General features: G+C 34.6%; 2 protein-coding genes and 1 long non-coding RNA gene across 11 annotated transcripts; 2 read left to right on the top strand and 1 right to left on the bottom strand.

The window, feature by feature from the left end:
- Window positions 1-35: 35 nt before the first annotated feature.
- Window positions 36-16,673, bottom strand: D2hgdh (D-2-hydroxyglutaric acid dehydrogenase). Of its 7 annotated transcripts, XM_083083273.1 has the most exons (11): window positions 16,300-16,673; window positions 14,993-15,138; window positions 14,798-14,914; window positions 13,755-13,895; window positions 3,591-3,881; window positions 3,105-3,302; window positions 2,412-2,605; window positions 1,987-2,155; window positions 1,446-1,744; window positions 1,057-1,225; window positions 36-974 (listed from the first exon to the last, which is right to left on the bottom strand). In XM_083083273.1, exons 5-11 carry the CDS (start codon window positions 3,850-3,852, stop codon window positions 700-702), a joined length of 1,566 nt encoding a protein of 521 aa, XP_082939399.1. In that variant the 5' UTR covers window positions 3,853-3,881; window positions 13,755-13,895; window positions 14,798-14,914; window positions 14,993-15,138; window positions 16,300-16,673; the 3' UTR covers window positions 36-699. The 7 variants fall into 7 exon arrangements, with proteins under 7 accessions (XP_082939399.1, XP_082939404.1, XP_082939405.1 ...); XM_083083278.1 differs by lacking the exons at window positions 13,755-13,895; window positions 14,798-14,914 and having other exon boundaries at window positions 14,980-15,138; XM_083083279.1 differs by lacking the exons at window positions 13,755-13,895; window positions 14,798-14,914.
- Window positions 5,370-11,594, top strand: LOC145962310 (uncharacterized). Its single transcript, XR_014435847.1, has 3 exons — window positions 5,370-5,484; window positions 5,640-5,753; window positions 11,194-11,594. It is a non-coding gene; the product is annotated as an uncharacterized LOC145962310 (long non-coding RNA).
- Window positions 13,378-22,632, top strand: LOC145962306 (uncharacterized). Of its 3 annotated transcripts, none has more exons than XM_083083272.1 (14): window positions 13,378-13,746; window positions 17,075-17,647; window positions 17,811-17,987; window positions 18,150-18,434; window positions 18,552-18,756; window positions 18,899-19,134; window positions 19,330-19,549; window positions 19,771-19,937; window positions 20,049-20,343; window positions 20,428-20,685; window positions 20,802-20,894; window positions 20,979-21,126; window positions 21,248-21,428; window positions 21,525-22,632. In XM_083083272.1, the coding sequence occupies exons 2-14, from the start codon at window positions 17,246-17,248 to the stop codon at window positions 21,750-21,752; spliced, it is 2,895 nt and encodes a 964-aa protein (XP_082939398.1). In that variant the 5' UTR covers window positions 13,378-13,746; window positions 17,075-17,245; the 3' UTR covers window positions 21,753-22,632. The 3 variants fall into 3 exon arrangements, with proteins under 3 accessions (XP_082939398.1, XP_082939396.1, XP_082939397.1); XM_083083270.1 differs by having other exon boundaries at window positions 17,730-17,987; XM_083083271.1 differs by having other exon boundaries at window positions 17,730-17,987; window positions 18,899-19,122; window positions 21,525-22,631.
- The last annotated feature ends 1,287 nt before the right edge of the window (window positions 22,633-23,919 follow it).

Below are 23,919 nucleotides of genomic sequence, written 5' to 3'. Positions count from 1 at the left end.
TTATAATCAAATAATTTTTCTCATAATTTTGAAAATTCTTTATGATTAGCATTTATTGACAAATTGCACATAAATTCAAGTGTTATCTTTAACAATTAAAAACTTAAATTAATGTTTTACAAAAATATTTATAGAGAAAAAACAAAAAAAAAACAGAAAAATAAAATCTCTTTATTAAAGACTATAAATTATATATCTATTGAATAAATTATACAATTATAATTAAGTAAATTATATAAAATAAACATGATACATTAGAGTGTTATTGTCAGCCTTTCCATTTGTAAAGATGTTCTATGATTCTATGTTTTGATATTTTTCATATCTACTATCACACATATACACACACTTATGTTGCATGTCTATTTTAAGATAGACTTATTGAAATGCTATTTGTGCTTTTATTAGCAAATAGAAATTAACCAAAATGTATTTACCAAATATTATGTGTGATCAATGTATATATAAGATTATATATATATATATATATATATATATATATATATATATATATATATATATATATATATATTTATAATTTCACTTCTCAATATTATTCAATATATATAAAAAAATCCCTCAAGATGAGAGATTCTTGAAAATAATTATATAGATAATCCATGCAGCTTTCACTACATTTCCTAGCTATTTTATTTAAATGGCACATTGAATATGCATCATTTTGCTTAGAGATAATTTTTAGGATTGTAATTCTGTTGTAACTGGCGTTAAAACTTTATATGGATTCAAAATGCCATTTGGATCCATCAGTTTCTTCAAATCATACATCATTGCAATCTCAGAAGAGGTTTTACTCATATGAAGATATTTAGTCTTCTTGAAACCAATGCCATGTTCAGCGCTAATGCTACCCTGGCATTGTGACACATATTCAAAGATAAATGGCTCCAATTGCGCAGCTACATCCACATAATATTCTGGTATAGAAACTTGTACATGGATATTTCCATCCCCTGAAAATATAATAGAAGGAAGTTATTCATGAATTATAAATTTCATTTTTATATTTCATTATTATTATATATTTATAAATACCTAAATGACCATAACCACTAATTCTAATAATGCGAGGATCGCGTAATCGGTCTCGAAGCACCTCGACGACTTTGTAAAACGATGTAAAAGGTAAGGAAATATCATACTTAAAGACATAACCATCATGCAGAACGCCTTCGCTGATTCTTTCCCTAAGTGCCCATATATTCTGATAAAAAAATTAAATTTAGTAAATTAAATTTTTAATATGAGAAACAATCAAGTTAAAAAATGTTCTTTAAAGTTTTGAATATAATTTTTTGTATTTGAAAAGATTCAAATATAATAATCAAATATGAATATTTAAATGAAAATTTATATTACATAAAATCAAGAACAATAAAGCGTTTTTTCAATTTTCAATTTTTTGAATTTTCAAGTTTGCATACATTAACTTTCGCTGTTTCATTAGTCAAAGTGCCATCTTCAATGATATCATTGTTCATTGCTTTCTCCACAAAAGAGGAGAGTTTCTCGTCATCATGGGCCAAATGACTACCAGAAGTTTCAATAAGCATGTAAAATTCGTGACCATTTTTATAACTTGTCAAAGGATTTTTCATGCCCAGATTGTTAATGGAGACGTCCATAGATAATCGATCCATCATTTCACAGGAGGACAAAATCTCCCCTAGTTCGCGTTTTGCCAAATGATATGTTTTCACTACTTTATCAAAACTGGCCAATCCTGCAAGAATTATTACATAATTGTAATTGAAAATTAAATGTTACTAGCAAAACTTTGTAATAAGAAAAAATTATGCTATGCAATTCATATACTAAATCTGGCAATATATATATATATATATATATATATATATATATATATATATATATTTGTGTGTATGTATGTGTATATATACATATTATCAAACTACTTTCCAAATATTATCAACTTATAATATCTAATAATATTTACTTTTATAATACCTAGAAATGCAAGGTGTACAGCTTTTGGCAAAGGTGGACACTGTATAGCTACTTTTGTTACAATCCCCAATGTACCTTCGGATCCAATAAACAAATGTTTAAGGTGATATCCAGTATTATTCTTCTTTAGCGTATTCAGTGCATCTACAACGTCACCGTTTGCTTTTACCTGAATAAATATAATTATTGTATTACTTTTATACATAGGTTTTTTTCTCTAACTAATTTAAAGAAAGTTCTTGGAAATAATTTAAGAATTAAAAATATGTCAGAAAAAAGATTTAAAAAAAGATATACACATAAGTCTATCTATAAAAAAAATCCTCAAAAAAATATTTTAATATTTTCCGACGTGATAAAATTTATGAAACACAAAATAATAAACAATTTTCGACGTTGAATAATAATTTCCGACTCATACTTACTGCTTCGACTCCCAAGATATTGCCGTGAAGATTACCATAACGTAACAAGCGCAATCCCCCCGCATTAGTGGAGACGCATCCACCAATTAAGCAGCTGCCTTTAGCTCCAAGATCCAAAGGCATCATCAACCCGACCGTGGCCAAATGATTCTCCAAATCCTCGAGAATACAGCCAGCTTCGCACGTCAGTACACCTGACACAAGGGAAGTGTTTGCGTTATTTTAATATAATGATAGCAAGTGAAAAATGAATAATCATACAGTCTACATTATTTTTTAAATTATTTAACAAGAAAAAAATATATCCCATCACGACATTATTTACTATTTTTTCAAACGTATAAATTTTTCCAAAAGACATATGTTAGTAAGTTAAAATTAAAATTAAAATAAAAAAATAATTGTTAGTAGATACTGATAGGAGCATGCACAGTACATTTTCAGAATTTTCTAGCAAACATTTAATTATTTCGTATTATCAACTACAATAAAATTCTGAGCTTTAATTATCATTTAATGTTTTAATCTAAAAAGTTATACTATATTGTTTCATAAAAAATTGAATTATAATTATATATTAATTGAATTTTTTCAATGCTTAGATAAGCCAAAATAATATTAACAGACTTAATTACAATGTAATTTGAGATTTTTATCTTGTTTGTTTAGAGCAACTTTTGAAGATAATTCTACCCGCCAATTCATTCGTATCCAGGATCTTATTCATGGACTTCATGGAGATCACGATCTCGTCGAAGATCGGATTGCTACCTCCAACTAGACCAGTATTTCCGCTTTGTGGAACAACCGCTAATCGCCTGTTGTTGCAATATTTCAATATAGCAGAAACTTCCTCGGTAGATTTTGGCTTTAGCACACATCGACTGGCACCTGTACTTAATATAAAAACCACATCTTTTAAACATAAAGGACTTATATTTCAAAATGTGTAGAACATACAGCAATACGTTTTTTCTAGTTATTACGTGGATTATGATTGAACTTCTAATATTTCTCTTTTCTTAAAATACTTAAAAAAATATTTCTACATAATTATTCTACAAAATGTATACAAATGTATACAATACTTCAAATTAATTTCCATCTTTTCAAAATATTTCAAAAAAAGTTTTATAGAGATATTAATCATCACGATATTAAAAATTCTCGCACGTTTACCTCTGACGGTACTTGGAAAATCTATGTTATAACTCTCGCACTCATCTGGATCCGTGATAAGACGATTAGGACCCAGCAATGAATCAAAGAAACGAATGTCCGTGGTCGAGATCGTGTTGTAAGGCCCGCGTTGCATTTTGTATCTGATCGACGTTAATTCGGGCTTCGTTGAATAGTAACGATGCGTGCCCGTGATATTCCGTGGACATCGAACAACGTTGTTGCATCGTCGAAGCACGATGCTTGTTAAAGTGCTTCGCATCTTTTTTGTTTCTTTACAATAAGTTTATCCTGAAAAAATCAGCGAAATGCAATTTTAAATATCTGTATTTTTAATTAAACATAATTAGACAAATCAATCAGTACATTTTGCTTCAATAATCTTGAAATAAAACTAAGACAAATGTATATTAGATAAAAATAAGGATGTTCTATTTTAAATTTATCTAAAAGATGAAAGAAAAGTTAATAATAAAATAATATTGCTTTAAAAAAAACAATTCAGAATATAAAAACAATATATTTTTTTATTCATAACTCTTTATTTTTTAAGAACAAGAGTTTTTTTAAATGTGCCATTTGGCAGATTTTTATATAGCATTTATATGTTACCCTAAATTTAAAAAATATTGATAAAAGCAGGTATTTTAAAATTTTATATGTTTATATTACATACAATGTACACATTAAATTCATTAAACATCCTCTTCAATAATTTGAAGAAAAAAACGCTTTTTTTCATTTAGTTATAGAGAGATGATATATTTTGATAAACTAAATAAATATAAAACTTTCAAAATTTTGCAGAAAAATTTATCGAAAATCTAATTGTTCGTACAAAAATATTTGTACAATTATAATGAATTCATAATTATAATAAAATAATATTGTTATATTATTATTAAAATCAAAGATATTTATAAAACGAAAATTAATTGCAAAGAAAGCTACATACAATATTCGAGGTTTCTGTAGAAGTTATAAAATTTTGCTTTAATTTATAGAAAAATATTTAAAGTTATATGAATAATTTTATAAAATATTGCTATGTAGATAATTTAAGTAAATATTAACTATGTGTTATACAATTGCAATAAATGAAAATTTATGTAAGTAATCCATAATTTTGAATTCGCGGTATGATTTATCGACATAATGAATTCTAATTTACCGACATGAAACTACTGCCATCTGTAGACCATTCACCTTTTTTATCGACTCAATTCTTTTATCTCGCGAGAGTAAACTCACCCTTCAAAATCGAATATGTATAATGAATCGCTTCCTACAATGCATTAATATGTCTAATGGATTTTGAACGAAAAGTTCTCAAAAATGACAATGGCTCTCATCGTGTTTGATCGTATCGTTGTACATTATCGCATACAATACATTATAATTAAACATAATTTGTATTATTATACAATCTCATTTTCAAATCGCCTCATACACATACTTAATCATAAATCTCTCTAGATATTGAGCGCAAAATTTACATGGCATTGCAAAAAAAAAACTGTATTATGCTAATATAAAGCATTTATTAGCTGGATACAGCATCCAAAAAAAATATCTATGCTTTAGCTCATATTTCAAGATTAATTATTCATTTGCATTATATACTAATTGTATGAAATTTATGATGTATCTCTTTATATTATATATTTAGTATTTAATATTTAAAACTATTTTTCAATTTTGAAAGCGATTTCATTGTTTCAGGAAATGTCAGAAACATGAGAATCTGAGAAAATAAACAAAAAATACTATATATATAGAGATACACAGATAAATTCCGACAACAAGGATAAATATTTATATCGAGTCAAATAGATCGAAGATATGTTTATCTTCCATTTCAACAATTTTCAATTTTTGTGGCATAGAATTAAAGGTATAAAAAAAATCTAATTTAAAAAACAAATCCATATTTATTATTATTTATCTATATCTCGATCGTCGATTTGCGAATTTACAATGAGTAGACATTTTATTCGCTTAAATTGAAACTTAAACGTCCCTCTAAATTCTTCGACTTTTCTTTCACAGATCATCCCGTTATAATAATCATCACGATAACAGCTAATTGCGGCACGATAAGAGGAACACGACGTACCATGAATATAAGGATTGTGCAAAACAACCGCCGTCTGTCGCAATAATGTGAGAAGAACATTAACACCGCTATCCGTACCGGCGGTCACAGTGATTAAGGCGTGGCTATCTTAGCGTGCCTATTTATAGCCGGATGTGCATACGGCGGTGTGCCTTTCACGCGCGCGCGATCGTGCAGAAAATCCAATTCGTCGTTGAAATTCATGTATAAAATCGCACGCATTTTTTGTGCGTACCCTGCCGCGCTCATCACGATGTGTAATGGCGCATCATGGCCGGGGGCGGTGCGATTTTCGAGATAAGAACCGAAATTGGGTCACGTTCGCGCAAAATCATCGCGCCCGTAAAATTTGAGAGACTGCAATAAGTAATCTCTCGCAGCACGTATCCCTGCAGACACTCGTCTCTCTCTCGTGGATCTCCTCTGACATCTGGCTGTCATAGGGCATTAATTTTCGTTTTAATGACGGATTTTTTAAAAGGGAATTTATGACACGAATCCTTAGGGATCTCCTGTGATTCGACATTAAATCACTATTTTTGTTAGTCGACCCACAATTTTTAAAATATACGTTTTGAAGTTAAGCGAACAGTAAGCTTCTGTTACTCGTCTAGTCTCGACAGATGTAATGAATAATTTATGTAAATATGCAAGTATATATTAATTAATTGATGAATTTTTATTATTGATATCATGTTTTCTAAAATACAACCGATCGTCATACATGATTAGAATAACGTTATGAAATAATTCTAAGAAGCTTTCCTCCCTCTCAGTTTACTGTAAATATTGAAAAATACCGATAGATAATGTGCGATCAAATTTCTTTTATCAGGGCGTTATTAAACTGTTTATCTTGATCTGTTCCATGTATAGTGATCTCTTATTGTCTTCTCTTTTTATTATTATATATAATGTCTCATTGTATAACTCCCTGTTATTATAATTTATTCTGAAAATGTAAAATTGCATATAAAATTGCATCTTTCTCTAAGTCTCAGTTTTTTAAACATTTCTGCAAACCCCCAATAAAATTCGTTAAACGTCAAAACGTATATTTAAAAGAAAAAAAAGCTTACCTTTCTTATAAGATCTAATAACTTAGGATTACATTTTAATTTGTACTAGTGATTATCGTCTTCTGGACAACGAAGAGGTCGAGATATCGCGCTTTCTCTCTGATGATTGTGATTCCTGACTATTTTTATCGAAGAGTCGCGCTACGTATTTCTCGAACAGCGACTGCAATTTTAACGCCTCTTATCCGCGACAATTGCATACGGGGTCAATGTCGTGCTACTTTGCGAATCGGCGCAGAATGCGGTTTTGGATCACTCCGATATCGAATTAAACACGAATTAAACTAGATACGAAATCGATGCTTAGCAATAATTTTGCTAAGCGAAATTGCATTTTTTTCTTTAAAGAATCGCTCGTAGGAAAACCTTGTCACGCTTTTAGAAACGATTTATTCTTGCGTCCTTCAAAATATCCTTCATAACTTTTTACTTATCCGCGTAACATCGATATAAAATTGTTATAATTGAATAAAAAGAAGCACGAGAGGCAAAAGATGCATGTGTAAAATCATTTCTTTTTCGTGACAGGAAATTCGAACAGGAAAGCAAACGAAATGCTTTGTGCATCACGATCGTAATTGTTCCTATCGCTTTTACTTGTTCGCTCCCCTCTCCCCTTTCTTCCTCAAATAACAAAGATATCGCTAATTTCCAAAATATTTAATAATATTTGATATATATAATTATTTATAATTATCGTTTTTTTAAATATTCTTTAGACATTTCTCTGCAATAATATCGAGTCCCCGAGATATAAATCATGGTATCACGTTTATGGGGTGTACTCTTTCTCAAAGGCTTTATTCTGTCCATATAATCCCGAATAAACTACCATGCCATATTGTATTCAAAATAATGATCGGATTGCGGTTTTTCGATCAATCGTGGAGTTTCTGGGTTGTGTATTTCATACACGTCTGTAATTGTATTTTCATAATTGATCGATCTCGCGAATTGACTTTCGCGATTGATGACAATTCGACTCGCTCATTAGATCGTTTCGACGACCGCGTGGAGGAAAGGCGTTATTAAGAATTTAATTTTAGCATTGGCCGATGGCTCCCCGCTGGTAGAAAATAGAAGGATCGATGGTGCTTAATCCAGTCGCTGAAATCTTAAGTGTCCGATCGATAAAACCCGTCGCGTCGTCACTTAAGCCCGGCATCACGACACAGGCGTAACTTGGATTCGTTTCTGAAATTCGGAGAACATGTTGTTCCAAGGGGAAGAGTACCGTTCGCGAGAAATACCACTAGGAGCATCGTTAAAATCCCATTAGGCCTTTTTCAAAGGAAGTGGTACAATGAAAATACATGAATCCTCGCGGTGAATTCAACGCAACTATCTTTTATAAGTAAAAAAGTCCACTAGTAAAGGTCGAAATTAGTTGGCATTGAAAGGACACTTCGTCCTCACATTATCGCTTTAGTCATCCATCCATATCTTTTCAAAGATATTGAAAAGATTTTGAACAGTCTTTTTAGCCTCGAAGCAGACAACAGACATATATCGTTATCTTTGTGAAAGTCAATAAAAAATGAGACATTTTGAAATTTTTATTCTTATTATTTAAAATAAGATTATTTAAAATAAGATTATTTAAAATAAGATTATTTAAAATAAGATTATTTAAAATAAGATACAGATCTCAAACAATCGTTAAATATCTTTCAAATAATAAATTCTCTGAAATAATTTGAAAGAGATCGATTAAAACAAGGATTTTCATGAATTAAATTTCGGGGAATTGATTGGATGACAAAACTAAATTATTCCATTAATTTTCAGATAAAATTTCTCTCGAAATTTTAATTTTATTAAAACTTAATTATGCACACAAGATTATGATGCGAAAAATTAAAAAGTAACACAAAAAATAATCTTTAAAATTTTTCTAAAGAAAAATTGATTCCACATTGGTTAAAAGGATACATCTTTAAAAGGACATCTAATAGTTTTGGATGCTATATGGATGTGTGTGCATATGTGTGCTTGTCATGTCGTTCTCGACACACATTCGTACACACCCACATACCCACACACGTACACACACATAATCTCTTTTACCATAAATACTAATCTATGATATTGGCTCATTGCCATAATTTTTTTTTAAGATAAAATATAAAGCGATGTTACAGATTAATCTATATAACAAAAGAGACTGTGTGAACATAAGCCAACGTGGCGTGGCAAGTTTCATAATTCTTCAGGAACGTCTTGGAAGGATCGTGTGGAGTCGGTCTGTTAATCCCTAATCGGTCGTGTAGAATAGTTGGAATATTATAGCGACCCTACCCAAATGCAATGCGTGAAGAATGCGACGTAAAAGGACCGTAAGATATACTTGTAGTAGTATATCTCTCTTCTTAGTCATCACAATCTATCGAAGTTATAGTAATTAATTAATTGTATATTTTATTTCAAATTAAATCGTAAGAGGGAATCGTGTAATATTATCAATGTTCATTATTTTAATCAATCTAGTACAGGAAAGAAACATAATGACATTATACGAATTCCATGCGATATTAATTGTGGTGGTTAAAAAATATAACAATATTAATCTACACGTGATAAACATGCGTGTAGATAATGAGGAGCAATCTTATCGCTCGACACAATATTACAAATCGAATATCGTGATACCCGACGAAGACTGTCCGGTGCCCTCGTGCGCGCTGACCCAACGGATCTGTCATGGCACTCGCGCGACAATTACACCTCGCCCCCTTTCGCTAAGGCTGCTTCCATTTTCTCGACGTTAATTCGAGGACCGATCGGACGGACATCGGATATATTATAATCTACAGCGAATCTTTCAATGGGGAACCCTCCTACTCCTGCCCCCTCTCCGTCATGTATCACCGAACGGTACGCGGCGGTATATTATCGGTCGGGGGACATTGTGGGGGGGAAAAAGAGGTCAGAGGGGGTGAGAGAGGGAAGAGGCGGCGAGTGTGGGAAGGAGGAGATGGCAGTAAACCGAGCCAACGTAGAGAGAGGGAAGCGCGATGGACATACGGAGAGAGAGAGGAAGAAAGAATGGCCCGGTGAGCGAGGAAGAGAAGGGAAGCGAATGTCGAGGGAGATCGGGAAGAGCACGCGGAGTGGGAAGGGAACCAATCGTCGCGACGACTTAAGCGTCGTGCGCGCGCGCGCGCGGCCTTTATTTCTACGATGGATGTACACGTCCATACGTGTAAGTGTGTGCGCGAGTCGCCAGTACATGTCACTGGCCGAACCAAGACGTACACACGCATACACGTACGAATATAGCTCCCCAACCGAGATCACACACGCGCACCGATGTGCGCGCGCTTAAATTCACGGCATCGACCGCGTATCGTTGTGTGCGGGGCTATATCGAGAGCCATGAGCGACGAGAAGGCATGCGACGCGACGAGCGAACGCGCCAGACGAGGATAGTCAGTGCCCCAGAGGCAGCGCGGCGCATGCGCCCTGCTCTGGGAAGACGCCACACGCGACGTCCGCACCGACCAGACCAATTCCTCCGGGTGGTAGCCCGAATCATTAAATTGTTTCCGTGGCAACCCGCTGCGACCCATGCCATTGGCTGGCAGCTTCCCCCACCCGCGCGTCCCCACGCTCCGACGATCGGACGGTAAACTACGACGCGAGGATACGCTCCTTCGCTCGCAGCACGATATAAACGTGGACTATAGCGCGCTCCCCCTCTCTCCTCTCGCCCCTACCCATCCCTCCCTTTCGCCCATCCGTCGACTCGACCCTCGTCCGACCGACACACGCGTACCCGCGCGTCGTGTATGTGTGCGTACGTGTGACGCACACGTACACGCGTGCGTTTATATAGGGCTGTTTACTGGGATTGGTACAACCGCGCGACTCTTCCTACCCTACGCGCGATACGTCCTACCGTCGTGTCTCGCGTCGAAATCCGAGACCGGTATTGGGAGATGAACGATAAATCGGTTGCACGCTTCACGTCGGTGTGTCTCTTCTCTCCCTCTTTCTCTCTGTTTTTTTTTTTTCGGCTCTTGCAACCCGCCGGAGAATTCCATCAAGACGGAATCACCGCTGCGCAGGGATGGGGCACCTAAGGGGGGATTTTTAATCGAGGGTTCTCTCGATTAATCATTCGAAAGAGAAAAATGAAACGTTCGTGTAAAATAACTCGCGATACTAACGGTATTTCATTGTATTGACAAAATATAGAGATGGGGAAGGGGAAGATTCTTTTTTAAGGGCCGAAATAACGAGAGATTCGCGCGTCCTTGATCCAACGAGAGAGCCTCGGGCGAAACGGGATGCATTATGCATGGGAGGCCTCGGCATCAAAATTGGAGCTTTCCACAAGAGCCCCGGTGGAAGCGCCATACGTTTCGCGTCAAGGACGCGAGACGCTTATAATTTTTTTTTTTTTAAGATTCGCTCGAGTATCTCATCACGTTAGAAGAAAAAAGCGACAAACACACCCGTGCACACCGATTGTGGCGGAAAATGTCTGCGAGAGTTGCGATGAACCAATCGCATGCGGCTCGTGAGTCCTCGAGTTTCGAGCCGGGAAGCATAAACTCGGCTTAGAGAAATCGCGCCAGGGACGTGATCATACTTTCGTGGAGCCCCGTGCTAAACTTATCGAACGCTATTATTACATTGGTATTTTATCAAGTAAATGTTATCAAGTATTTCATTTATTATGACTAGATTAACAAAAAATAATATCATGTTTCCACGACTTAGATTAGACACAAAAAGAGTAATTTTACTAAATGTCAATTTAAATACTATAAATGCTAAAAGAAGCTGTGCACGATATAAAATTATATAGACATATTTTAATTCAATGTGTTTTGTGTGAATTTATTGTTATATAATAAAATTTTATGAGAGAGAAAGGAAACATATGTTACTAGAACGAGAGATGCTTTTTATATATCAAATTTTTTTGAAAATTTGTTTCGTTACTGAAAGTGGCCATTGTTGCAAGAAGTGCCTTTCATGCCAACGAGAAAAAAAGGTCAAGCAATCTCTTTTAAACAGTGGACATTTTCCCAGTTTCCTCCGCCTTTTAGATCCAGGAGGTCCAATAATAATGGAGGACCCACACACACACACACACCCAAAACTTTGTAATCAAAATTCCTTCAGAGCCAGAGATAGATATTTTATAATTAAACAAATACAATTTCATTTTTTGTCATGTTTTTAATATTTATCAAAATTTCTTCAAAGATAGATACTTTATAATTAAAAAAATACAGTCCTGTTTTTAAAAAAACGTATCATATCTAATTTTTTCAATAGTAACAAAATTTATAGCAGACGTTTTAATACTGGTACATGAGACTTTTTTGATACTGTGCAATCGTGTGATAATATTCATTTTAATATAGCTGGATATTTTAACTATGATCGTGACAATATTGTTTCCATTTATGCAACAAACAGTATTAACATTCCGGATTAGTAATAGTATCATGTCATGATTATATGACTTGTCAATAATGTGAAATGATATATGCAATAATACATATTTATATGAGACAAATAATGTATTTATATATTTTTTATTCGTGCAATTGTTACTATATAAAATTTTTCGATATTTATTAACGGTATTGACTAACTATTGATAATTGATCATACAAATATAACAACAGTGTATTACGTAACAGAAATTTCTTATTCACGTTTCTTGTGTGTGTTGCAATAATAGATTACTATCTAATCTTTTTTGGGGAATTTGTCCTCTCTTTTGTATCCTCAATAAAACACGATCTCCTTTAATAGGAAACAGTTAATTTTTCTATATTAATTACATCTTCATAGAATCTTAAATCTTGTATAAAACGTAATATATGTAAAATTAATGTATTGTACATGTTCAGATTACTAAATAGAGATTATTAAATTATATAATTATATAAATGACAGATATATGTAGACAAAAAACATCAAATGGAGTTTTCACTTATACCTTTACTTACTAAAGAACAAAATATTACTCAAAAGACAATTTTAATAATATTAATGCACAACAACATAATCAAACAACGTAACATGCAAACATAATTACTCTTTAATGTTAATAAAATGCATTAATAACGGATTAAATATAAATATAACAGAACAAAACAGAGGAGAAAAGATTATCAATATAATTTCTAAAAAAAAGAGAAGAAAAGAAAATTCTTAAGAAAAAAAAAATGTTATATCTTCGTAAGATAAAATATAGAGCAGGGCGCCCGGAAAGGTTCGTACAACTCTGACCGCGTTATACTGTGAAATATGGTACGGACTATAGACCCGTGTACGTATAGAAACGAGCGGTTCGCGTGTGTGCGTACAACGACTGGGTGCGATAGGTGGCGGCGAGTGAGGAAGAGAGAGCGAGAGAACGTTAGAGTAGAGAGTACCGTTAGCGAGCATGCGCCTATAGCCACTATATCTGATGGCTCCGCCTTTCTCGGCGCGGACGATGCCTTTGGGATTTGTCCCCCGTCGAACCAATCAGAGAACGCGGGATCGGGGAGCGACGCGCGGCGAGGGGACGGAAACGGATGGGGATAGCCGCTTCGGGGACGCGCGGGCACAACGGAGGAGGTAGTTGTGTTATACCGTGTGGTAGAGCAGGGAGGTAGCCAGCCAGCCAGCCAGCCAGCAGTAGCAGAAACGGATAACGAGAACTTTGCGAGAACGCAGCTTACGAGATCCCGTGACTGCGGCAGCGAGTTTTTTTTCCGTCTGACATTGCGCGGTGGAAAATAGTGAAATTGTGAAAAGTGAAAACGCGAACGGACGAAAACGCCGTTGGCATCGTGCGTTGCGACGACGGGGCAAAGTGTGGTGTCGGTACACACACGCACACACTACGCGCGCGCCCGCGCGCGCGCGCGCACACATCCGTGCACGCACTCGCACACACGCGCGAGCCTATTCGAAACGTGCTTTATAGGTGTGACTGCGCAGTCGCCATGTGAGTACCTGAATAAAGCAAGATGTCCGTGGCCGAGGCTTCCCTCGTTCGTGGTGGCGTCGTTGTAGTAGTAGTAGTAGTAGTAGTAGTAGTAATAGTCGTCTTGGAGTTTACACACTTCCCTCGTTACGCTTTCCGTACCGTGCATGCTACGTGAAAAATACTCGCTAGACGAGTCGCTTACGTCCTCGATCGGTATCCCCGTGTCGTCGCGACGCGTTTTGCTCGATACACGTCCGCATGCTCTATCTCCCTTACCCTCTCCGGTCGCCGCGTCCCTTTCTCCGTCCGTTTCGTCTCGCTCTACCCGTCCCGTCGTTTCTCCGAACGGTGCTTAATTTTGTAATTCAATATGTCGGCGTTAGAACACCGCCGCTCCGGATTCGCACGAGGGACGGACTGCGACGACCGGATACGTGCGTGCTTACGTGCGTGCGTGCCGTTTTATTATCGCCTTCATTCGCGGCGTCTCTCTCTCTCTCTCTCTCTCTCCTTCTCTCGTTTCGACGAAGAAACGTGGTCTCTCTTCTCACGCGCGCGGAATCGCGCGCTTCTTGAATATCGTGTTATTGTTATTATTTATTATTGTTACAACACATTCGCCCGTTATATATTGCCATAAGAGAGAGAGAGAGAGAGAGAGAGAAAAAGGAAAGATCCATGTTGTCAGCCGTCCCCCTGGCACAGTTGTTCTCCCTTCCCTGCATCCCCCCCTCCCTCCTGCTTTATTTCTTTCTCCTCCACCTCTCCTTTTCGCTAACCCGCCTTTCAATCGTATTTTTCGCTCTCCTCGTCCCTCCCCCCGCCGGTTTTCCATCCCCTCCGTTCCTCGCTTGCTATCAACGCGGCACTAATTATGGTGGGTATATGGGTTGGGGCGACATTTTGTTCGTGCGCCCGCGCGCACACACGCACCACGCACGCACGCACGCACGCACGCACGCATACGAAAATGTACGTACATCGCCGTCGTCCCGCGTTTTGTACCGGATCGATATCCACGCGCGATAGTTTTTATTCGGGTGACGGGATATATAGAACTCTGCTTTACCGCGCGAGATGATCGGCGTCAAATTCCTTTTTCTTTCTCTTTTTCTCTCTCTCGTCCTCCTTCCTTTCTCTCTTTGCCTTTCCCTACGAAGCGCGCGGCATTTTCTTCCTTTTTTCCCTTCATCAGGAGGAATATCGAACTCTGGCATTATAGACGGATACGCTTCGAACGTACCAAATCACCTTTTATACATACGCGTATTGACATTCCATGTTCCAGTTTCATTGCAAAATCTGTATTCAATTCCGCTACGAGAGGCACACATTGAGCTGTCTCTATCATTTAACGAAAAGAAACTGAAGACACGATATTAGATTTGTCCCTCAATTTTCTCCACTAGTCTATAATAAAAAATATATTTATTTAGAAATTAGAGAAAAGACAAAAGTACAAGTTCCTACAAAGAACAATCCTATTAAAAGTCTCTTGAATTATACTCTATCAAGAATTAAGAATTTTCTGAGAATTCACTCAAGTACAGATAATAAGATCTTACTCTTTTCATGCAGACTTTATCTTGTTTTGCATATCAATTAAAAAGATATTTAATGAGAAGAATCTCTCTTTAAAAAAAAACAATGTCAAACTGATCAAAGAATTTATAAATAAAATGTAGTTTTTTAACTATGAGCAAAATTTATTTTTAAAAGGATTTTGGAGTATTAAATGTCAATATACGTTTTGTATTTTGCATAGAATGTGCTTAATTAAGTTACTTTCATGATATTTATGAGAATGATATTTATGAGACTGATTATATTTCTCAGTAATATGCTATCATTGGCATACAACGTATTGATTCTTATTTATAGATGCTTATATTACAAACTATGGAAAATAAACTTCCGATAACATTTAACTTTGTTACAATAGTATTAAATTTGTGCATCTCAACATTATTTTTAGCATATACTTTTACATTCAAAATGAAACAGGAATACATGTATTATCTTTTCAAGGGAAAGGCAAAAAGAAAGGAATCATGCGGTTAAAATAAACAATTCTGATATTTTAATACTACTATATTATAATACTTCAATCGTGTTTGAGTGAAATGATGAAGTTATAATGAAAAATATGCATCTATGTAAGAGGAATATTCAGGCTATCAATTGTGAACAGAGATTATAATATTTTTGTAATACTTTACACAGTATATCTCTGAATTCTTCTGACAATATTTGCTGAAATCGCTACTTCCGCTATACATTAACAAGAATTTAAAAGACTTGAGTGTTTTGAGATACTCAGCATTATTCTTATCACACATAGCTAACATAACAAAATTTCACAGCGAATAATTGCTGTAAAATACGTATCTATTAATATGGAAAAGTCGCCTTCATATAAAATATCGACATGATTTTTACGTTGAATATAACTCTTGGCATGCATATATGATATAATTCTGACATATACAAGATAATCATGATATACCTAACATAACCTATCAATTGTTTTATCGGTTGCTTAATTTCCGAAACGATAAAGTGTGAAAATACCTCGTTGATAATGAAATTCGATCGAGCGATGAAGCACCATGATATTAATAATGCCGATAAATTGACCTGTATTTCGAGTAGATCGGTGAAACCGCACACATGTCTTTGTTTCTCGGAATTCACTTGTACATGCGATCGTCTCGCGCAATTATTTTACGATAACGAGAAAGCACCGACGAGAAATCGGCAATTTTTAAGAGACTTACTTTGTCAGAACGAAAAAAAGATTTCCGTGGACGTAAAAAAAAAAAATGTAGCGCACACCGTACACTTCACTCTTCTACATCGAACTCGCAACTCGCAATAGCCTCGCTGGCAATGATAATCGTCAAGTTCAAACCTCACAATGCAAATACGCGTATCTATGAAGGTTATGTTAAGGGGCGACATATGTATGCACGATTAATGGCTACCTCATATTTTTTGTATTTTTTATTTTTTTTTTTATTTCATGATTTGATTGTAAAATAGACACTCGCGATATATTTGTTAAGGTGAAAATAAATAATGCTGTATGCAAAATAGAAATATGTGTTTAAATAAACATGTTGTTTAAATAAATATAAATTTCATAGTTTCTGTATTATTACATATTACATGTACATATTTATTACAAATGTTAAATGAAAATGAAATCTGCTCTTTCAAGGGAATTTAGAATAGATTCTAAAAAAAATAAGAGATTTATAAAATAAGAGAATAAGAATTATATATATTTAGGAATATGTTGGGATATATTTAAAAATTAATTTTCTTTCTTATTTTTATATTACAGATACAGTATAATGAAAAGATTGAAGCTAACGTGAAAATAAATATAAAATGGCAAAGAGAAAGGGTTACATATAAATGAACATTATCAGTGCGAAAGAAAGATACTTCTATTTCTAAGAGGAAAGAAGTTTATCTAAGTTTGTACTCGAATTTTGCAAGAGTATAAGAAAACATGACAGATGTTAAACCGATTGGAATTTCACCGTCTCAATCACAACAACAGTCACAGCAGTCGCAGCAACAACCTCAACAACAGCAAATAATGATTGCAACTCACGATTTGCAACAGCAGCAAAATGTTCAGCAGCAACAGCATGTACAGCAACCTCAGCAACCTCAACAGGTTCAACAGCCTCAACAAGTACAACAACAACAAGTACAACCTCAGCAGCAGATGCAGCAGCAGGTTCAATCGCAACAGCAAATGCAGGTTCAGCAGCAGGTTCAGCAGCAGCAGCAACAACAACAACAGCAACAATCTCAGCAGCAGCAGCAGAATAATGGACCGCACAATGTTGTTCCTACTCAAGTTCAAGTGCAGCCACAGGTAGCTGCAAACATGTCTCAACAACAGGTAGTTATCCATTTGTAATTTTAATTCTTAAATATCTATCAATATTTTTTTATTATTTTTTACATCTTGTTGTTGCAAATAGCTGCAGGGTGCTGTTGCAGTATCAATGCAGCATCAGCAACAGGGAGTAGGTGGTGTATCGATGACATTATCTGGTCAACAGGGTGCAACTACTATTACTACAATGGCTGCACATCCGCAGGCAGTCCAAGTGATTCAACAACCGATGCAGAGTCAAGCTTATCACTTACAACAATTATATAATACTCAAGGCACGCCTTTATTGATGCCAGGAAATCTTGCGCTGCATCCAGCAGGCATAAATCCTTCTTCTATTCAGGTACAATTTAATTTGTTTAATCTCTACATCTTTTTATATCCGGTAATATGTGTCAAAAATTAATATGCTATATAATACTAGAATATTTCTCTCTCTTTTCTTCATTTTTTTTCCTGTTAGATTTGCGTCTTTCGATTTAAAGGAACAATATATATTTTGCAGGTGATAACAGCTGGAAAACCATTTCAATCTGCAGCTCAATTAACTCCTCATATGCTAACAACGGCATCAAACCCTGGTCAAGGCGGTGGTCATCCCGGTGCAGGTGGCACCAAAGTCCAAGGATTTCCTACCGGCTATTTACCAGTACCCACATCTGCTACTCCTGGTGCTGGTCAAACATTGGTGTTTGGACAGCTTGGCGTATTAGGTTCACCACAACCGCCACCTTCGTTACAACAGCAGCAGCAACAACAATCCGCGAATAAACAGGATCAGGTGCAAAAGGTGAACATAATGAAGAACTTATTCCTTGTTATTAGAACGTGTCACATATATTTATTCTTGAAAAATACTATTATTATATTATGCATATTTACACAATCTTTATTATATTGCGAACAGTATACAGCTTGCACTGCTGGAACACCTTCTGGTGGAAGAGGTGGTGGTATGCAGTTTGCTCCTTGGCAATTTGCACCCCAAGTATGGACTGCTGGTTTACAACAACCAACTCTTCTCACTGCCGCGCCCAATCAGATATTCATTCGCGGTCCGACCCAACCGGACATGTTTATACAGAGTCCACAACCGATACAAACACACAATGGTAAGAATTTTCGTTTCCTAATAGATCTAAATATTTTCAAAATTAAAATTTATACTTCTTATTTTTTAAATATTTTTTTCAATAACATAATAAAAAAATTAATGCAGAGAATAATTGAATTATTTTATTATTGTTGAATTAGCTCTTGCGACACAACAACAGATACAAGGTGTGCAGCAGATAACAGCGGCTAGCGGTAAACCTACCAAGGTAATGGATATTCAACAACAGCAGTCCCAACAAGGTAAACCGAACACGGGCGCACAGCGGCCTTTGAATATCCTGCCATCATCCTTACAGACAGTGCAATCTGCCAATTTACGTGCTGCTAGTTCTGTTTCTACACAAACTGGAGTACAAGCTACGGTACAAGTACAGGTTACTATATTAATATTAGCACACAATAATCGTCATGATTATCGTCATGATTATTTTGAGTGCTATGGTAGTTTATTTGCTCCAATGACATTGGAGTTACTTAGAGAATTACACATTTATTAGCATAAAAGTAAAACTAATACTAAAATAATGTTAATAGGAAATTATCATATAATATTTTATCAAAATATTTAGAGTGGTAAGAGCGGTGGCGGTGGGGGAAAGGGCCGCGGCAAGCCAATGCAAACTCCACAGCAACAACAACAACAGCAGCAACAAGCTCAACAATCGATACAGCATCAGCAGGTCTTCATACAACAGAAACAACATACGCAACAACAGCAGCAGTTGCAACAGCAATATCAACAACAAGTGCAATCCTCCCAACAACAAATACAACCTAAGCCTATTATAAGTAAGAACACTCATCCAAGTTAATATTTGAATAATATTTATATAACATATTTATATTTAATATATTGATTGCCGAAATATGAAATTCATTCGATTGTCTCACAATACAATTTATAGTTTTTAAATCGGATTACAATATCACGCGATAGCCAATGTGTTAATAATATCACGAATAGTGTGAATATTTAACAATATTTTAATATGGAAATTTTTATTGCGTAGCAAATATGACATTGCAACAACAGCAACAATCCGGCGTTGTCTTGGGCACAGATCGTCCTATTATGCCGGTAGTCTCGGTAGGTAGTGTTGGAGTTGGAGTCGCCACTTCGCAAATGAATCAGGTGCCACAGCCTCCGATGTCGACAGTACAACAGCTTTCTTTACCGGTATTAATCGTTGAACTATGTTTATATTACTAATTTCATTAATTGACATTTCCGTATAAACATTCTTCTCGAAGTGCAAATGGAAAATTAAAGGATATCTTACTTTTTTAGGCCATCAATCCAACGATAATAAGTAATCAAATAGTGAATGGAGCGTCACAGGTTCAAGCAATGCCAATCGTGAATACGACCCAGGATCAGCCGACGCACGATAATACCAATCCAGCTATAATGATCACATCACCAGATCGTAATCCACAAACTGAATGTTCGCTGATACTGCCATCTACTACAAATCTAGCTCCAATGACAACTGACGATAGTGTAAAATTAGTTATGAAGAAGGAAGACATGCCTGTACCTACAGAAGAAGTCGCGGCAGCAGCACCTCAAGCAGAAGCAACAGGTATCTAACCAATTTCTATTAATAAATGACAAATTCACCGAATTCGATTGTACGAGATAAAGATACAAATTGGCATATATACAGATGGAGATCAATGTAAGACAGCGACGATGAAAGAGGAGGAAGTGATTGCTCCAAAGATGGAAGAAAAACAGTGCAATAATCCGTTAGCGGGGCTTGCCAATGCAGTCAACGCGATTACGAACGGTGTCATTGGCGATGAATCATCGAATGTGACGATTTCGACTCCAGTCACAGTGAATAATAAACAAGCACCACCTAAAGCTATGGTGAAGCCACAGGTCCTTACTCATGTAATAGAAGGATTTGTGATACAGGAAGGTATGATATAATTGCATTTTTTTTCTCTTTTTCTTTCTTTCTCAAGTATTTCTCGTATTACATTTTATTTACATGTTACGATATCAAACATATTTTTCTTTTCATTTTTACTGTAGCATCAGAACCGTTCGCGGTAAGTCAGGAAACTACCAATATTCTTAATCGAAATAACACAGCTGCGGACAGGGAAGCTCACGAGGAACCTCCGAGTAAGTAAACTATTTTTATGAATGATCTCAACATTATATGCTTTAAATTCATTTTAATGCAAAATTTAAATTGTATGTATGTAGAGAAGAAACATTGTCCTAATTATTCGAATGAAGAAGATGGAGCTAATGGTCAAGTTAACAAATGCGAAAGCTGTGGCAATGTAATTGATGAGCAAAATGTCAAGCTCAAGAAAGAAAAACGTTTTTGCTCGTCGATGTGTGCAAAGAGGTGAACACTATATCTTGTATATTAATAATATATATCAAATGAATGTTTTCTTCAGTTATATTTTTGTAAATATTTGTTGTAAATAATTCTAATGAAAAACTATATCGTTTCTTATCTGTAGTAAAAAACGTGAAACACGAGATCGCGATGGTACGGAAAAACAGTGGACTGAGATAGAGACTGAAACTAAAACTGTCGATAATGACGTGACGAAGAAGAATGGTGAAGAGAGATCATTATCCACTACTACCACTTCTTCTGTCGATGAATCACTGCCGAAAGTAAATCCAGTTAAATGGACGGTAATTAGATATTTTTATATTGTTATGTACATATATGTACGCGCGAAAAAAAATTAGTTTAACGCAAGCAACAAAATTATGTGTATTTTTGTATAGGTGGGTGAAGTATGTGATTTTATACGTGGTCTACCGGGATGCGCCGATTACGCAGAGGACTTTGCTATTCAGGAGATTGATGGTCAAGCTCTTATGCTGTTGAAAGAAGACCATCTCATGTCGGCCATGAGCATCAAATTAGGTCCCGCATTAAAAATCGTCGCCAGAATCGATTCAATGCGCGTGGACTCGATATCGAACTCTAATCCTACATCGAACAATTCATAATTGTCTACCTATCAATAGCATCGTTTTCCAGATTGTCTCTAGCCTACGGGCTACAGGGTTTGTGCAAGTATTCAATTTTCAAATTAATAAGAATATAAAATTAAGAATTATAAGATTAGGATTTTTCAAGGCTACCACATTATAAGCGATTTTCATGCCGCGCGTGAAGTAATTCGCTAAACTTTCATTATCTATGAAAGATTTTTCGTTTAGCACTATAGTTACAGTACAAACTGTAAAATGTATTTTTCGTAAAGAAATCGTGGCGGATCGGCAGCAATATCTACTTTTAATTTAGAATGTATGGGCGATATATGTGTGTATGTATATGTGTATATATACACACCCACACAAACAATACACAAACTACATATACAGATATGCATATGTATGTAGATCAATATTAATATTATTCGTTACTAAATTATAAAAATTATTTTGAATCTAAGAAAGGAAAAAAAAGTGATTTTTTGCCACATTTAATGGCTGCAACTATGTGAATTATACAAAGAGCAATGCATTTTCTGCATCAGATGGGATTTTTAAATACTATTTGAGTGAATGAAATAAGGATACATCAGCGTTTTTTCAATATATAATATGTATAATATATATTCTTTGCTGTATAATAGATTGAAATGATTTGAACTCTTGATGATACACTTATGGTATATCTTTCAATAATACTGTTAGGGAAAAATTCATATGTATATATGTATGTGTATGTATATTTATTATATATACATATATACAGGGTGATTCTGAACAAACGTTTGTCTTTAAAATATCAAATTTTTGAATGAATTCTAAGACGATTTTTCCTCTTGCAAAATTTTGCCCGGAGCTTAGTTTTTAAACTATAAAGGAAAATAGTTAACTAATTACGGAACGAGTACGAGAGGTAGGCAGGGACGGCGTGATATAGGCGATTACGTGGGGCGCTCGCCGCGATCAGCTGATTGCTATACGCGATGAGTGTAGCAATCAGCTGATCGCGGCGAGCGCCCCACGTAATCGCCTATATCACGCCGTCCCTGCCTACCTCTCGTACTCGTTCCGTAATTAGTTAACTATTTTCCTTTATAGTTTAAAAACTAAGCTCCGAGCAAAATTTTGCAAGAGGAAAAATCGTCTTAGAATTCATTCAAGAATTTGATATTTTAAAGACAAACGTTTGTTCAGAATCACCCTGTGTATATATGTGTATATATATATATATATATATATATATATATATATATATATATAAAATATATTATATATTATATAATATATATATATTTACATTTATATATTAAATAAATAAATATAACGCATTTTATATTTACTCATATATAATTAAATGCCTTATATTTTTTATTTAACACATGTTCTATTGTTCATTATCTATATATCACTGAACATCAAAATATAGATTTTATTTTAAAATTGTGCTGTAAAATTAAAGAAATTTTATGCGCTATGTATAATATTATTATTTTGAAGATGATTATATTTTTATTATATTTATATATCTTTTCAATTGAATTCACTTTTTGTGTAAAAAATAATCAAGTTCATTTCTTGTGTGAAAAATATATAAATGCTATTACTTGGTGTAAAAAATACATCGCTTTCTGTATCATTAAAATAGTAGCTTTACAATTAAATATGATTGAAGATAATTTGCGATAATTTTTTGATATCTTATACAAAATGAAAATTTTTATAATTTATAACATATAAATTTTTATAATCAATGGCACATTTTGATCTGCATACAAACACAGACACACACATATATCTGTATATGTAGTTTGTATTATATGTATATGTATATAATTTTCCTTTTTTTTTTTTTTTTTTTTTCTTTAGAACTGCGTTTTTGGTAATATACCTATTTTCACGCAAAGGACGAATTTATTTTAGAAAACATATATATATATATATATACATGTATATAAAACATAATCATCTTCAAAATAATAATGTTATATTAAGCGCATAAAATTTATTTAATTATAGCATATAATTTTGAAATGAAATTTATACTGATTAATATATTTAATGACATATTCAATGACATAATAAGAATATTTGTGAAATAAAGTATAAAGTATTTCATTTCATATATATATATTCATATATATATACAAAAAATACACATGTCTATGAAATAATCATGTCT

Source organism: Camponotus vicinus, unplaced genomic scaffold (assembly GCF_025532165.1).
Source record: "Camponotus vicinus isolate PSW18456_S1 unplaced genomic scaffold, iyCamVici1.0 SCAF_11, whole genome shotgun sequence".
Classification (NCBI taxonomy): domain Eukaryota; kingdom Metazoa; phylum Arthropoda; class Insecta; order Hymenoptera; family Formicidae; genus Camponotus; species Camponotus vicinus.
This window is presented reverse-complemented; position numbering and strand designations above follow the sequence as displayed.

Coding starts and splice junctions, on each gene's coding strand:
- LOC145962306 (XM_083083270.1), top strand. CDS start 17,246: ATGACAGATGTTAAACCGATTGGAATTTCACCGTCTCAATCACAACAA. Junction 19,550..19,770: donor ACAACCTAAGCCTATTATAA/GTAAGAACACTC, acceptor TTTATTGCGTAG/CAAATATGACATTGCAACAA. Junction 20,895..20,978: donor AGCTCACGAGGAACCTCCGA/GTAAGTAAACTA, acceptor GTATGTATGTAG/AGAAGAAACATTGTCCTAAT.
- D2hgdh (XM_083083278.1), bottom strand. CDS start 3,852: ATGCGAAGCACTTTAACAAGCATCGTGCTTCGACGATGCAACAACGTT. Junction 2,606..3,104: donor GGATACGAATGAATTGGCGG/GTAGAATTATCT, acceptor CCCTTGTGTCAG/GTGTACTGACGTGCGAAGCT. Junction 2,156..2,411: donor ATATCTTGGGAGTCGAAGCA/GTAAGTATGAGT, acceptor ATATTTATTCAG/GTAAAAGCAAACGGTGACGT.